The sequence below is a fragment of the Sitodiplosis mosellana genome, unplaced genomic scaffold (genome assembly GCF_009176505.1).
Source record: "Sitodiplosis mosellana isolate CC-2019 unplaced genomic scaffold, AAFC_SMos_1.0 Smas_scaffold_1, whole genome shotgun sequence".
NCBI lineage: Eukaryota > Metazoa > Arthropoda > Insecta > Diptera > Cecidomyiidae > Sitodiplosis > Sitodiplosis mosellana.
The window spans coordinates 17,552,511-17,566,308 of record NW_022595244.1 but is presented as its reverse complement, the minus strand read 5'-3'; the positions used below and the strand labels follow the sequence as shown (position 1 = coordinate 17,566,308).

General features: G+C 36.2%; 2 protein-coding genes across 13 annotated transcripts; both read right to left on the bottom strand.

The window, feature by feature from the left end:
* Positions 1–1,018: 1,018 nt before the first annotated feature.
* LOC129579711 (E3 ubiquitin-protein ligase ariadne-1) lies at positions 1,019–7,432 on the bottom strand. Of its 11 annotated transcripts, none has more exons than XM_055470522.1 (10): positions 7,216–7,432; positions 4,679–5,578; positions 3,274–3,486; positions 2,978–3,193; positions 2,595–2,870; positions 2,348–2,505; positions 2,158–2,281; positions 1,917–2,085; positions 1,783–1,840; positions 1,019–1,657 (listed from the first exon to the last, which is right to left on the bottom strand). In XM_055470522.1, the coding sequence occupies exons 2-10, from the start codon at positions 4,886–4,888 to the stop codon at positions 1,576–1,578; spliced, it is 1,506 nt and encodes a 501-aa protein (XP_055326497.1). In that variant the 5' UTR covers positions 4,889–5,578; positions 7,216–7,432; the 3' UTR covers positions 1,019–1,575. The 11 variants fall into 11 exon arrangements, with proteins under 11 accessions (XP_055326497.1, XP_055326374.1, XP_055326487.1 ...); XM_055470399.1 differs by having other exon boundaries at positions 7,274–7,432; XM_055470512.1 differs by having other exon boundaries at positions 7,301–7,399.
* Positions 7,433–10,905: 3,473 nt separating this feature from the next.
* Positions 10,906–13,605, bottom strand: LOC129579302 (E3 ubiquitin-protein ligase ariadne-1-like). Of its 2 annotated transcripts, none has more exons than XM_055469293.1 (11): positions 13,486–13,605; positions 13,220–13,413; positions 12,769–12,966; positions 12,567–12,707; positions 12,425–12,499; positions 12,181–12,353; positions 12,014–12,110; positions 11,709–11,951; positions 11,610–11,630; positions 11,272–11,477; positions 10,906–11,197 (listed from the first exon to the last, which is right to left on the bottom strand). In XM_055469293.1, exons 2-11 carry the CDS (start codon positions 13,400–13,402, stop codon positions 11,116–11,118), a joined length of 1,419 nt encoding a protein of 472 aa, XP_055325268.1. In that variant the 5' UTR covers positions 13,403–13,413; positions 13,486–13,605; the 3' UTR covers positions 10,906–11,115. The 2 variants fall into 2 exon arrangements, with proteins under 2 accessions (XP_055325268.1, XP_055325358.1); XM_055469383.1 differs by having other exon boundaries at positions 13,533–13,605.
* Between the last annotated feature and the right edge of the window lie 193 nt (positions 13,606–13,798).

Sequence of the window (13,798 nt, the reverse complement as noted above, 5' to 3'; positions counted from 1 at the left end):
TTATTTGTTTATATATTTTTTCGTTTGATCACATCATTTCTGTTGAAAAAAAAAATGTTATTTTTCATCTTGGCTAAATATGAGTAGTTCGTTAAATGGTTCAGTAAATAAACGATTATACGAATCTTTTTGTTCGATAATATGCAAGGAAATGGGTGGATAAATGGTGCTAAATAGATTTGCATGCAAATCAGAAGTTTCTCTGTCTGTTTTTTTATGGTCGGTTTTCCCCTCTTTGTGGTTGATTCATCAATTAATCGATCGGATTTATCTCTCTTTGTCATACTGATAATTGCGTAGATGCACGAAAAAAAAACGTGTCTGATGTAGTATACCCAAGTCATGTGATTTCACATCGAGGACTCGCAAGGTGTATGAATCACAATTATCTGCGTAAAAAACATCATTAAAAGTCAATGAATTACAAATTGCAAATTTCTTTATTCACTCTGTTCTTCTTTTTTTTTTTCATTTACTTTTTGAGTGTCTGTTCGATTTTTTATTTTAAGTTTGCCTATTGAAATTCCTCATATAATTATTTAGTTGCAACATTAAAAATATAATAAAAATAAGAGGACTTTATGTAAATTGTCAAAACATTGAACTCAATTCATAAATAGTAGCGATTTCTTGTGTTTTTTTTTCTGCACTTCAATCATTCTGTCTAAATTTAAATGGATGCCCTATCAGCTGAATTTTATTCCTCTCCCTTCGTTTCTCTGTCTGTGTTTGTAACCACTTTTAAATATTTGCTTTTATGTAAAGAAAAATATCTTCTTTTTTTCTATATGTTTTTTTTTTACAGATTTTGTTTTGAACAATATTTATTTTGGTAAATTTCGTCTTCTACTTCTTGAGAATATTTCATTCGCATTTTTTACTGATCCTTTGATCATATCAAGGGTTTCTGCTGCTTGCTTGTATATTAAATTTAATTACAAACAGTTTACTAAATTTAAAATCTTCCCAAAGAAAGAAAAACGTTGGAAATTCTAAAGAATGACAAACAAAATCGGGCTAAGGGAAATCTAATTTATTTACACTGCTTTGCTCACGTATAGATTTTCTGCTGTTGTTGTTTTTATTTTTATTTTGCAATCATTTATCTCAATTTACTTTTATTTACAATTTGTGATGAGAACTATTGTGAATTCTCTGGCAACAGTTTGTTGTTTTGTTCAATTGCTCTTTGTGTGTCAGAGACTTGGATGATGTTGGGTTTCGGGAATATATATATGTTGAAAAAATATTTCATTTTTAATTGCTTTTATCTATCGCTGACATTATCATTTTGAAAACTATCTCTATGAAATACATGTGAAAATTCATTTACACGGTTAGGTTAATACACAGTTTTTTTAGGGTTTCGACTAAAACGTTGCTTCTTCAAATTTTCATGATTCCTACTATAAAATGTACATTTTTTATGGGAAAATAACACTTTGTGTGTGCATATGATCAATATAAATCAAATGAATAAAGAAAGCCAAATGTCATCAAGAGAAAAAAGAGATGCAGGGAACAAGTTACAATTCACGGTTTCGATTTTCTTTGTCAATTTCTATTTCGATTTTCTTATTCGGTGTAGATCCACCAATCATTTTCGTATCCCTCGTGCACGTGATCCAACAACACCTTTCGGCGCTTCTCACAGTATCTGCAATAATAAAATACACGTCATTGAATGTCAGCCGTTCAACGTAAAGTAGATTTATTTTTAAATAAGATGTTTTTGATGAGGTAAAATATATGTTAACCATGCAAAGCGCTAACGTCACTCACCGATATTTATCTTGAACTTTTTGCTTAATGTCGGCCAAATTTTCCGATGTGATATCACCTAGTAGACAATAATTGAAACAAAGGAATTATTTTCGAAAAGCCATGCATGACGATATCAAAGCATCAACACTTACGTTCCAAATATTCTGACAATTTCTCCGTAGCGGTCTCCAAATCCTTTTGATTCGCTTCGAATATTAGCGATTGATTATTTTTGCGTAAGTAATACGCAAAAACATATGTACACATAAGAGTTTGCCGACACTGAACCAATATATCGACGGCACGCTTCAGAAATTGAACCTAAACAATTGATGAATGGATGATTAGTTTCGAATCCGGTTCAAATTCCAAAGCTCAAATGGAACTAAATACCTCGATCCAGGACATATTGTGCTGTTGCATCTCTTCCATCTTCTCTTTGATGCAGTTGTAAAGTTTATGCTCAAATTTCAGCGATTGCATGTGATTCATGTAACGGTTGTAGTAATGAAGATACCTAAACGACACCAAAAATTGTTCATTAGATTTCATGCAAAAATCCATTCCGAGTAAATGAAAGTACCTAGCCAACGACGATCGTAACTTTTCCTGAGCATCACGTGCAGCTTTCGCTTCGTCCTCATCGTATCGGTTGCAATTGTACCACGATGAGCCGTGTGGTTCCCATGATCCCAAGCACACCCAACAGAAATCATGTTTGCAATTTTGATTTTTGCACACCTGCAATTCAATGGAGATTCAATTATAAGGCTCGACGCAATTCAAATAAACTCATACTGGATTCGAATGAATGTGATTGAATTAATTACCATATGATTGCATCCACCATCTTTTTCAATTGTCACATTGCATTTGGGGCATTCCTTTGTGTTGGCCGCAATCCAATTCGATGTTTCCGAGTCGTCGTCACATTTCTTAATCCATTTCTTGAGGTATTTGCACAGAACGGGATCATGCCAGTTTTCGCCGCATTCGAAGCAAAATACGTGGCCACATTTACAAGCAACCGGTCGAGATTCAACATAGGCTACCTTCACTGCATACGAACAGTCGGCTGACGGGCACCAACGCAGCAAACGATTGCACTGAAAGTCAATTGAATAAATTAGTGTTGGGAATTATCATGTTTTGAATTATCAAATTGTGTGTTTGTTCGATTCCAAATGGATACCGACAGATGTGATGAACTCACCTCGACAAAACTGTTTGTAATCAAATGCTGATATTTGAGCCTAACACGTGAATCATTCACCAGTTTCATCACCGTAACGTCATCGACAATTATATCACAACCATGTGCTGCACATGATATCGATTGACCAAGACCTTCTTCCATGATTTTCGTCGTTAAATATTCACCCCAACAATGTGTGCAGAATTTGTGTCCACATTCCAATCCAGTCATCATCTAATTATTCATGGGCAAAACAATGGTTTGGCCGATTAGTTTGTTTGGTCGATGCCATTTGGTGTTCATCAAATACTTACGCTTGGAGGAAAATTTGAGAAGCAAATTTCACATTCTTCGGTACCGGAGCGTTTTAGTTTGGGCCGTGTCACCGCCACCGGTTTGTTGAAGGGATTTATAACATGTGCCTCACGGAAGAATGCCTCTTGATCGCCGTCATAGTATTTTTCCATGAGTTTTTCCTTGTCCCATTTAAAGTGATTTAAAAGGATGCGTAACGTTGTGGCCGGTATCTGTGCAAACCCCAAAAAAAAACAGAAGTCAAATCAAGTGTTGGCCATTAATTTTGATTCACATCTTCTTGGAAGATGTTTTTGCTCATCGAAACATGTCACAAGCATGCAAATTTGATCTTTGCCAACTTAATCATCAGTTTGCCACATAATTTGTAGGTAATAGATGTCAGAAGCCATCAGCGTGCTACTTTTCAATTACTTGATGTCGAAAGAGATATAGAGATTGATGTGAATGAGAAAAAAGGGAAACGGCACGAAGCAGCAAGTGGACGAATGAATGAGCGCGCGAGTAACCTCAAAATCGAAACCGAAACAGAAACAAAAACAATAACAACCTTGTACGAAACACGAATACGGGCTCACATCGCACCGAGCGAAGAAAAAAATGAAATGTTTAAGACAAGAGAGCCAGTGGAAAAATCAACTGGAAAAAGCATATGCTATGTGCTCTCAATGCTCCATGATGTTTTTTTATGTCGACCCAATTTCCGTGAAGTGTGTTTGTGCTCTCACACGCCGTTGTCTCGCTCGCGCCAACTCCGTTGTCATCGTCGTCGCAGTCGTCGACGATGATGACACAGCCACACGTTGTATTCATTGCGTTGTTTTGCGTGCGTCTGTATTGGCGTTCGCATCGTCGCGCATTCAATTGTACACAACATGGATTCATAGTCTATATACGAATCAAGTGCACAACATTAACACAAACACCCGATGTGAGGCACCCATGTTCACTTGCCATCAATTCACAAACAAATGATTTTTTTTTTACATGAGAATTTAGACGAAAAATAAAGACGGAGAGAGAGAGAGAGAGAGAGAGAAATATGGGCTAGAGCATTGAGCACAAGGAAGAATTTATGTCGATCGATATTTCAATGTTTTCATTGTTTTCGCTGCTGTCACTAGTTTTGTTGTAACAATTTCATAATTAAGCTTTAAATTATGTACACTTCTGCCATCAAACGACTCGCTGTCCGTTGCAATGCCAACGAGAGACACACGAACAAATTGGCTCGAAATAAAAAGGTCAAGAAATTATCGCCATTGGCAAGTGGAATCGAATTGACCTCAGTGACCGAAACCAAAAATCATCAACTCACACATCATTTTCACGGAATGGATAGCAAACGCTTTTCAAATGAATTTGAATGCATGGTATAGTTTCCAGGTCGTTTTGGTTGCTTACCTCAACAACAGTATTCACTTCCTTGATACAATCCACCATATGTTGAACAATTTCCTCAGTCGTCAGTCCCTCGTATGGATATTCGTCGTGCTCACTTTGTCGATCTTTGGAGCAGCTCATCTCAACTTCGTCAACTATTGGAAAATCATCTTCGCCACTTGACACATTGCCCGAATCAACGTTATCAAATGTATCGTCGTCCGAATCCATTGTATTGAATTCCCGTTTAGTAGTTCAATATTCGCCTCGTACGTTCGAAAAAAGTTTTTCTTTTCCGATTAACACTTCTCCTTGAGCCTACAATGTTGATTTCACACGAATTTCGTCCCTTTTTTTCAGGCGAGCGTCACACACTGTTTTAAATCTGTCCCATGTCCTAATGTAGATAAACACTATAGAAATAATTTTTAATTTTCCTTTCCGAAGCAGGAAGAACTGAACTAAATGATGTTCACGTTTGTCACGAATGAATTGCGACTATTATAAATATATTCTGACAATTACAACTGTCAAAAATGATGAGTATTTGTGCACCAAAAACCCACTAACTCGTGTTCTCGTTTCGCAGCAACGCCGTTTATTCGAATTTAATCAGAAAATTATTGGAGTGATTTATATACCAGTGTGGTTTTCGTAGTAACTACACTTATCAAATGCCGATTCGACACCAAGGAAATTTACACACAATATCGAAATGCCCACATTATGTCACTCACTGGTTGGTGTGCATGATTCACTTGACTTTTGCGTGAAAAACAATCCAAATTGAATCGTTCGTCGATCGTATTTATTTTTAGTCTGTTTTTTGATGTTTTTATTTTTCACGTTAATTTTAGTCGTCGAATTTTTTGTTTGTCCGTACTCAAAACTCCTGTCTATTGGTTGTTGACAAACGGCAATCTAAAGGAGCAAGATGCAAAATTAATGGAGAACATCAGAATGTTGAGATCAAAGTAATGAAATTCGAAAGTCTTTTCAGCCCATATCGGGTGCAAATACATAAATATATCTATCTAAAATCTCTTTTTTCCCTTCTTCTTCTTCTTCTTTTTCTTCACGTTTGTCGATCGCTAATTTCTCTCTGTGAGTGTGATTTGGTTTTGACGTTGCGAGAACTGAGTGTGAACTGAATATTACACACCATCAAACATTTAGACAAACACACAAGCCAACTGAACTGAACTGAAACGAATAGCCACAATATTAACATGTAGCAAAAGTATTTTTATTTTTTTCTTCGCGTTGCTTTGCATCGCTTTGACTCTAACATGTACTAGTTTCGCTGTTTTGTTCTTCTGTGCCGTTCAGCGAATATGTGTGTGAATTTGTTCGCTTCACATTTTTATTGTTGTTGACTTAAGGCCTGTTTATTTATTCCTATTTAGCGCACTTATGTATTCGATGTGTGTGCATGTGTGTTCCACACCAACATCCACACAGCACACTCACTGCAATTATCAAATCAATGTCAACGCTATAAATCGAAAATTTAATATTTCCATTCGGTATGCGATTGCAGCACGTTGTTAAGTCGACATTATGACTTGTGTGATGTTCTAATATACATGTATAAAATACTTCTAGTTTTTCATGTCGAGGTGTGTTGGGCTTTAGAGGCTATTTGTAAAAAGTCTGGTTTTGCATGCAACTTATCACATTGTATTCATTGTTTTTTGGTGTTGCGAAGAAGAAGAAGAAGAAAGGGAAAATGTGTGCAATAAAGTATTAACACTTTGTTTGAACATCTATTGTGTTTCGATTCGCCTTTGTCGCACATTTGACGTACGCTTTCAGTACGAAAAACTGCTAAAGATAGAACGTCGTCACTGACGAAATAGTCGAAATTGTTGTGCTGTTGTTTAAATACTGCATGCTCGATGTGAAACGTTTTATTTATCCTTTTTGCTCTTTTTGGTTGCTTGGTTGGTTGGACGGATGGAAAACAGACGGCGCAGACGCCGTAACAAAACCATCGAAATTTCAACTCGACAGACAACCAAAAACAAATAAACACAAATAAAATTTGGAGAAAAAAAAACTCATAAGCGTGAATTTTTTCTTGCTCGTTCTTGCTTTCTCTCTATTATTGTGAGCGTAAAATTTGGCTATAGATTTTTTTCTCTCGTCTCAATGTTTTGTCAGTATTTTCGATGTCAACATTTACGATAAATGGACTTTGTTTTTGTTTTTGTTTTCATGAACATTTCTTTATCATCAGCGCAGATTATAGATTTTCACATATTGCACCCTCAATATGGACGTTTTATTCATTGTTTAAAATAGAATTTTGGTCACTCGATTTTTTCAAAATGAATTCCATCGAAATGCCAAAGCAATCGAAACCAATTTACTAAACGATTTCTCAAACATTCACAGCAACTCTATTAAGTCCAATGCGTAGTTTGGAAATATGATGCAAACAATGAACTATTCACAACAAAGAAACACAACAAAATTCTTATAAACACTGAATTATTGATGTTTACTAAAAATTATTTGACTTCAAATTAAATCACTACTTAGAATTATGACGATACAAAGCTAGGTAATATGAATGAATTGATTGGTTTTTTTCGACAATTCACGCGATTATACTTCGATATTTTGTATGTTTTTCCTCACTCCATGTAGAAATGTGAGTTGTGGTGAATTGCTGCGTCCTATGTACACTTCGCTCTGAAACTTCGTTATTGTATTTGTCTTTTGCAATGATATCGCCATGACATTTTTGTTGGTGGTCGCACTGTGAAATACATAGATATATGCATACATACACAATTCGCCGCACTCGAATTGGGATATTTTGATTTCGCCGCTCTTTCCAAGCTTAGAATTCAAATGGTTTTTTTTCGTTATATTTTTACATCATCATTGCGTTTCCAACGAGATTTCAATGGTTTGCACAGATGAAGAAAAACACAGAGAAATGTTTATTGAATGGAATTTTATTCTATGATTACACAAAGAAATCAATTTGATGAATTATTATCATCGAGGAATATTCATGCCATGGTGGTTTTTCATACCATGATGTCAATAAAAGAGTTTATGACGAAATGAAAACAAAACTATTATTAACACAGTTCTACCTATGGTTTTTTTTGTCTGGCACAAAAGCCGGACTAGATCAGCGTTTTAGAGGGCCAAAATCTAAGAACAACTGCGTTCACAGAATATTGAAATTGGCTCAACTTTTTTAAATATCAAATTCAGCGTTTTACCTTTCCACCATTATTAAAATGCAAAGAGGTATTGAACAAATACCATTTTTCTCCCATTGGAGAAGGTTTTATAGCCTTGGTATGTACTAAGAAAATGTTTGGCGATCAATTTTAGGCGGAAATAGTAAAATATTATACCCAAAAATTACATCTGGTGGGAGCCATGGGGCAAAATGTCGAAAAATAGTCAATTTTTTTAGTTTTTCGACCAAAGCTCGAGAAGTATACATTTTTTCACTCACTGTGTTCGACAATATTGTAGCCAGAGTATAGCTGAGCAACACTTCTGGACACATTAACTCGAAAAATCCACATCCAGTCCACTTTATTGTCTCAAAATCACTTTTCGCTATTAAACGGTATTTTCGTGCATTTTCGAAGTCGTGAAACTTCTCAACTGCTTGAAATAGAGCAATAGTGTCTGAAGAAACTTTTTAGTACTCCTCGAGAGCTTTGCAGGCCAAGTGCTAAAAGTGCTAAAAATGTTCTAAAAATGTACTAAAAAGTACTAAATTGTTTTAAACACTTTCAATGGCTCCGGGCAACTCTGGGTGATGGAAAACTCTACCAACTCGTATTAAATACTCTGTGTTGGGCCGTAGTAAACATAAGTGACCGGCACTTATCTGGAAAATTGAAATTTGAATCGAAAAATGACCAGTGTAACCTATCAAATTGTAACATCTATAAACCATAACCTTTTCGATTCAAACTTCAATTTTTCAACTAATTACCGGTCACAAATGTTTACTACGTCCCAAAACAGAGTATTTAATACGAGTTTGTGAAGTTTCCCATCACCCAGAGTTGCCCGGAGCCATCCAAAGTGTTCAAAACAATTTAGTACTTTTTAGTGCATTTTTAGAACATTTTTAGCACTTTTAGCACTTGGCCTGCAAAGCTCTCGTGGAGTACTAAAAAGTTTCTTCAGACACTATTGCTCTATTTCAAGCAGTTGAGAAGTTTCACGACTTCGAAAATGCACGAAAATACCGTTTAATAGCTAAAAGTGATTTTGAGACAATAAAGTGGACTGGATGTGGATTTTTCGAGTTAATGTGTCCAGAAGTGTTGCTCAGCTATACTCTGGCTACAATATTGTCGAACACAGTGAGTGAAAAAATGTATACTTCTCGAGCTTTGGTCGAAAAACTAAAAAAATTGACTATTTTTCGACATTTTGCCCCATGGCTCCCACCAGATGTAATTTTTGGGTATAATATTTTACTTCTTCCGCCTAAAATTGATCGCCAAACATTTTCTTAGTACATACCAAGGCTATAAAACCTTCTCCAATGGGAGAAAAATGGTATTTGTTCAATACCTCTTTGCATTTTAATAATGGTGGAAAGGTAAAACGCTGAATTTGATATTTAAAAAAGCCAATTTCAATATTCTGTGAACGCAGTTGTTCTTAGATTTTGGCCCTCTAAAACGCTGATCTAGTCCGGCTTTTGTGCCAGACAAAAAAAACCATAGGTAGAACTGTGTAATTAGACTTCATTAGTTGTTGATGCACAGCGATTTTTGAAGTTATATGAAATAACTCATAAAACTAAAATGTGCATTTACGACCCGTCGGCTGCACTAAGGGCATAATTGGAATGACCACCAATGATTTTCGAAACCGTCGTAAATATGCTCCTGCATGATCTTTTGTCGCTGTTCACAATAACTAAATATGAATATCCGATTAGCAAAATATAATTTTCAATCGAATCAATCGCATTTACCCACCGCGATGTATTTACCTACCTAACGTTCAATTTCGCCAATGTCGTCTTGTGTGAGCGTTTGTTCGAAATAAAAAAAGTGAGATAGATCCTCGGTTGCCTGTTCCAGATCGAATTGATTCATTTCGAAAATGGTCTTCTGTTGGTTGAGTTCAACGAAGTACGCAAAAATGTATGAGAACATCAGTTGTTTACGACATTCCCACAAAATTTCAACAAAATTTGATTCAAATACCAGCATTTGATTATTGGTCATACTTTGATTGTGGATATTCCCATGACTTGCATATGGTGCATACAGCTTCCGATTGTGTTTACCAGTTTTAGTTCCATTTCTAACGACTTTTCGTGCAAACAATATTGCCCTGAAGTAGTGTTTCAACCTAGAAAAAATCACTCGGTAATAAAAAGGCAGTTCATGAACATAGATAATTCCAAATTACCGTTGATCGCTGTCTTGACCATATTCAGCTCCTTCTTCGCCTTTGTATTTCTTGCAACCTGCCTCATGAAGTTTCCAATTTCCAAAGCACGACCAACAAAATTCATGGTTGCACTTACTAAACGTCTGAGGAATCCACAAAGAAAGTGAGACATTGCAGATGAAATTGATTGCTTGAAAGAGTCTTACCATGTGATTGCAACCACCGTTCTTTTCGATACGCGCATTACATTTGGGGCATTCTTTAGTGTATCTTGCGAGATAGTCAATTGTTTTATTTTTTTTCACTTTTTTCTTCCAGATATTCATCAAACTGCACGGGACCGGATCGTGCGCATCGTGTAAGCAATCAAAACAAAAACTTTTACCACATTGGAATGTACAATTGGTCCGTAGGGCAACAGATGATTGGCTTTTACGGCCAAACTGCAGCCTGGCGATGGACACCAACGCACCGAACGATTGTGCTGGCATTTGAAATTGCAAAAAATTCATCAATATTCTGAACACGAGGTGAAATGCACCAGTGAATGCTTGAAGCCATTCTTACCTCAACAAAACTTTTGGCCATCGAATGCTGATATTTCTGTAGGGTTTTTTCGTCTGAAACCAATTGCATCACGGTGACGTCATCAACAACGATGCTGCACTTTGGTGCTGGACAGAAAATCGACTCGGCTTGACCATCGTCCGATATTTTGATCGTCAAATATTGACGCCAACAATCCGTACAGTATTCATACAAATTTTGTCATTGGTAGTGCCATCAAAGCACTAAATTATTTTCATTACATTAACACATTATTTTAGAATAAAACTTACTCCATCAAATTACGATCTAATTGTAACGTTTGGTTTGGCGCTTGTTTATTTTTGTGTAATTATTAAGTGCCATATGGCGTCGATAACATCACATGAGTTATTACATGTTTTATTTAGAAATAATCTTATGACAAATTTCGTTGTAAAATAAATGTCTTTGAAAATATAATCCTTGTATGGTATGGTAAATCATGGCTGTGTGACAGGAACTTTTGGCAATTAATTGTTCTTTTCCCACAAACGGTTCTCTTCGGCTTCACGGATGTGGTCCATAAGGACATTGCATCGTTGTTCACAGTATCTGTGGTATAAAACCAAAATCGATTTATAAAATAAAATGATTGAAAGATTTTGCGATACTATTGGAATACTCACTTAAAGCTGTCTTGAATCTGTCTTTTCAGTTCGATGACATTTTCGGCAGTCATTTCCCGCTCCAAATATCCAGAAAGGCGTTCAACGGCCGATTCCAAATCACTTTGATTGTCTTCGAACATTTCGACTTGATTGTTCTTCTTCAAAAAGTATGCAAACACAAATGTGTAGCACAATGTACGACGACTGACATGGAGTACTTTGACCTATATAAAACATGGAAGCGTCATAACAAACAGTGCTGATTTAAAAATGAAATTTAATGCAATTGCGTCTATTCTAAATTGATACCATGAAAGTCGGAAAGAGTTCACGAAAAAACAACATAAATGTCTTACCGCATCACGAAGAAATCGCACCTGAAATTTATTCAAAGAATCATTTATTTGACACCGTCATTTTTATAATGCTATTGTTTTTTTTTATCGCAATTTTACCTCATTGTTGGTCATGGAGAAGTGGTCTTTCATATCGTTTATTCTGGCCTCTAGATCTTTGTAAGCGATTCCTTCCAATCGTAATGATTCCAGTTGGTTGACATACCGATCGCGAAAATGATTGAATCGGGCCATTTCGCGATGACCAAACACTTTGCTTTCATCGAAACGATTGCAAGCGCGATGAGATCGCCATTCACCCATACAAACCCAACAAAATTCATGTTTGCAATTGCGGCACGTCTAAGAATCAGACCAAAAATTAGTATAGATGTGTGGCAAGAAATGATTGAAAATAGAACTACCATATGATTACATCCGCCATTCTTTTCGATAATTGCTTCACAGTTGGGACAAATTTTCGCATGTTCCGCAATCCACTGGAAAGTTTCGGAATCACCACTGTTTGAAGGCAAACAAAAGAAAGAATAAGAAAATAATTACATAAAATATTAAAATATGAATTCCAGACCTGTTCTTCCATTGTTTGAGAAGGATACATGTGACTGGTTCGTGCCAATATTCACGGCAATCAAAACAAAATTCGAGGCCACATTTGCAGGCGCATGGGCATTTAGCAGGGCGGCTCTTCTTTGCAGCATATGAACAACCAGGAAACGGACACCAGCTCATCGCTTGGTTGTTCTATTCGAATTGAAGCAAATTACTGATGTTTAGAGGTGATCAAGTGTTAATATGCGAAGCATTTCAAATACCTGTACAAAGTCGTTGGACATTGAACGCTGATATTTCATGATTACTTCAGGATCTTCAACCAGTTGCATGATGTGCTACGGATTGGATATATTATTGAATTGTCATACGAGTGAAATCTTTGTGTAAATAAAAGTATTGTACCTCGTCATCAACAAGTGACTTGCAAGACTGTTCAGGGCAAACGATTGATTCATTCAAACCATCATCTGCTATTTTCACCGTTAGGTAAGAATTCCAACACGTTGTGCAGTATTTATGACCGCATACGAGAGCGTATAGTTGCTACAAAACCGAAAATAAATGGATAAATTGCCATTAAATGCCCTTTATTCGTCGTACTTACTTCGGGTGAATCGGAATAGCAAATCTTGCAATCTTTGGAATCATCCACCGGATCGTTTGACGGGCTTTTAAATGGATTTTCAATTTGTGCCAGCCGGAAAAATGTGTCCGGGTCCGTTTCATAATATTCCCCGATTAGCCGTTGAAAGTCCCATTTGTAGTGCGTTAACAGCATTCGTGCTGAAATCGTGCTTGGCAGCTGAAGTACATGCATAAAATATATAAACAATTTTTCTGTATATTTATCGCTCTCTTTGTTGCTTATCTCATTCTTAAGTGGTGCCGTTTAGAATTCACTCGAAACACATAAAACATGGGAAACGTCATAACAAGCAATGTTTGTTAAACAATGAAACTTTTTTCAATTGCGTCTTTTCCAAATTGACACATCGAAATTGCGAGGAAAGTGATCACAAAAAATACCGTAAAAAAATACAGGATAAATTTCTCACCGCTAGAAATGACTGCACCTTCATAACCATGTCGAATACATCTTGTACTATATTCTCCATGGAGAGAATTTCGAATGGGGGATTTTCCTCTTTTTTCGTCTCTTTCTTTGGCAATTCAATGTCTGTCGGAAACAATGTGTTTTCCAAACTGAAGTCTTCTTCGTAACTCGAATCATCGCCCATTTTTGCGAATCCTTTTTGTTTAACGAAATTAATCTCGACAATTTATTGGGAAAAAAAAGACTGTTTTTGTTTTGTAAAATTACAAATCGTTTGACTTTCGATTTTTTGATGTCGAAATATGGTGAAATACCGTTCCAAAGCTAGTCTATCGTTTAATGGAATTCCAATCGGCACCGACACACGATTTGCTCTGGTTTGAAATTTGAAAAACACGAACCAATGACAGGCGATGCTATGCAAAAACAAAAAGAGCGCCTGTCAAATGGGATTGTTATGATTTCCACGAATAGTGTTGCCACCGCAATCCAGACCGCAATCACATCACATATGATCTTTGTGAGATAGGCACGTTCGGAATGCAACAAGTGTTTTAATCTGAAATTTCATTTTAAAGAT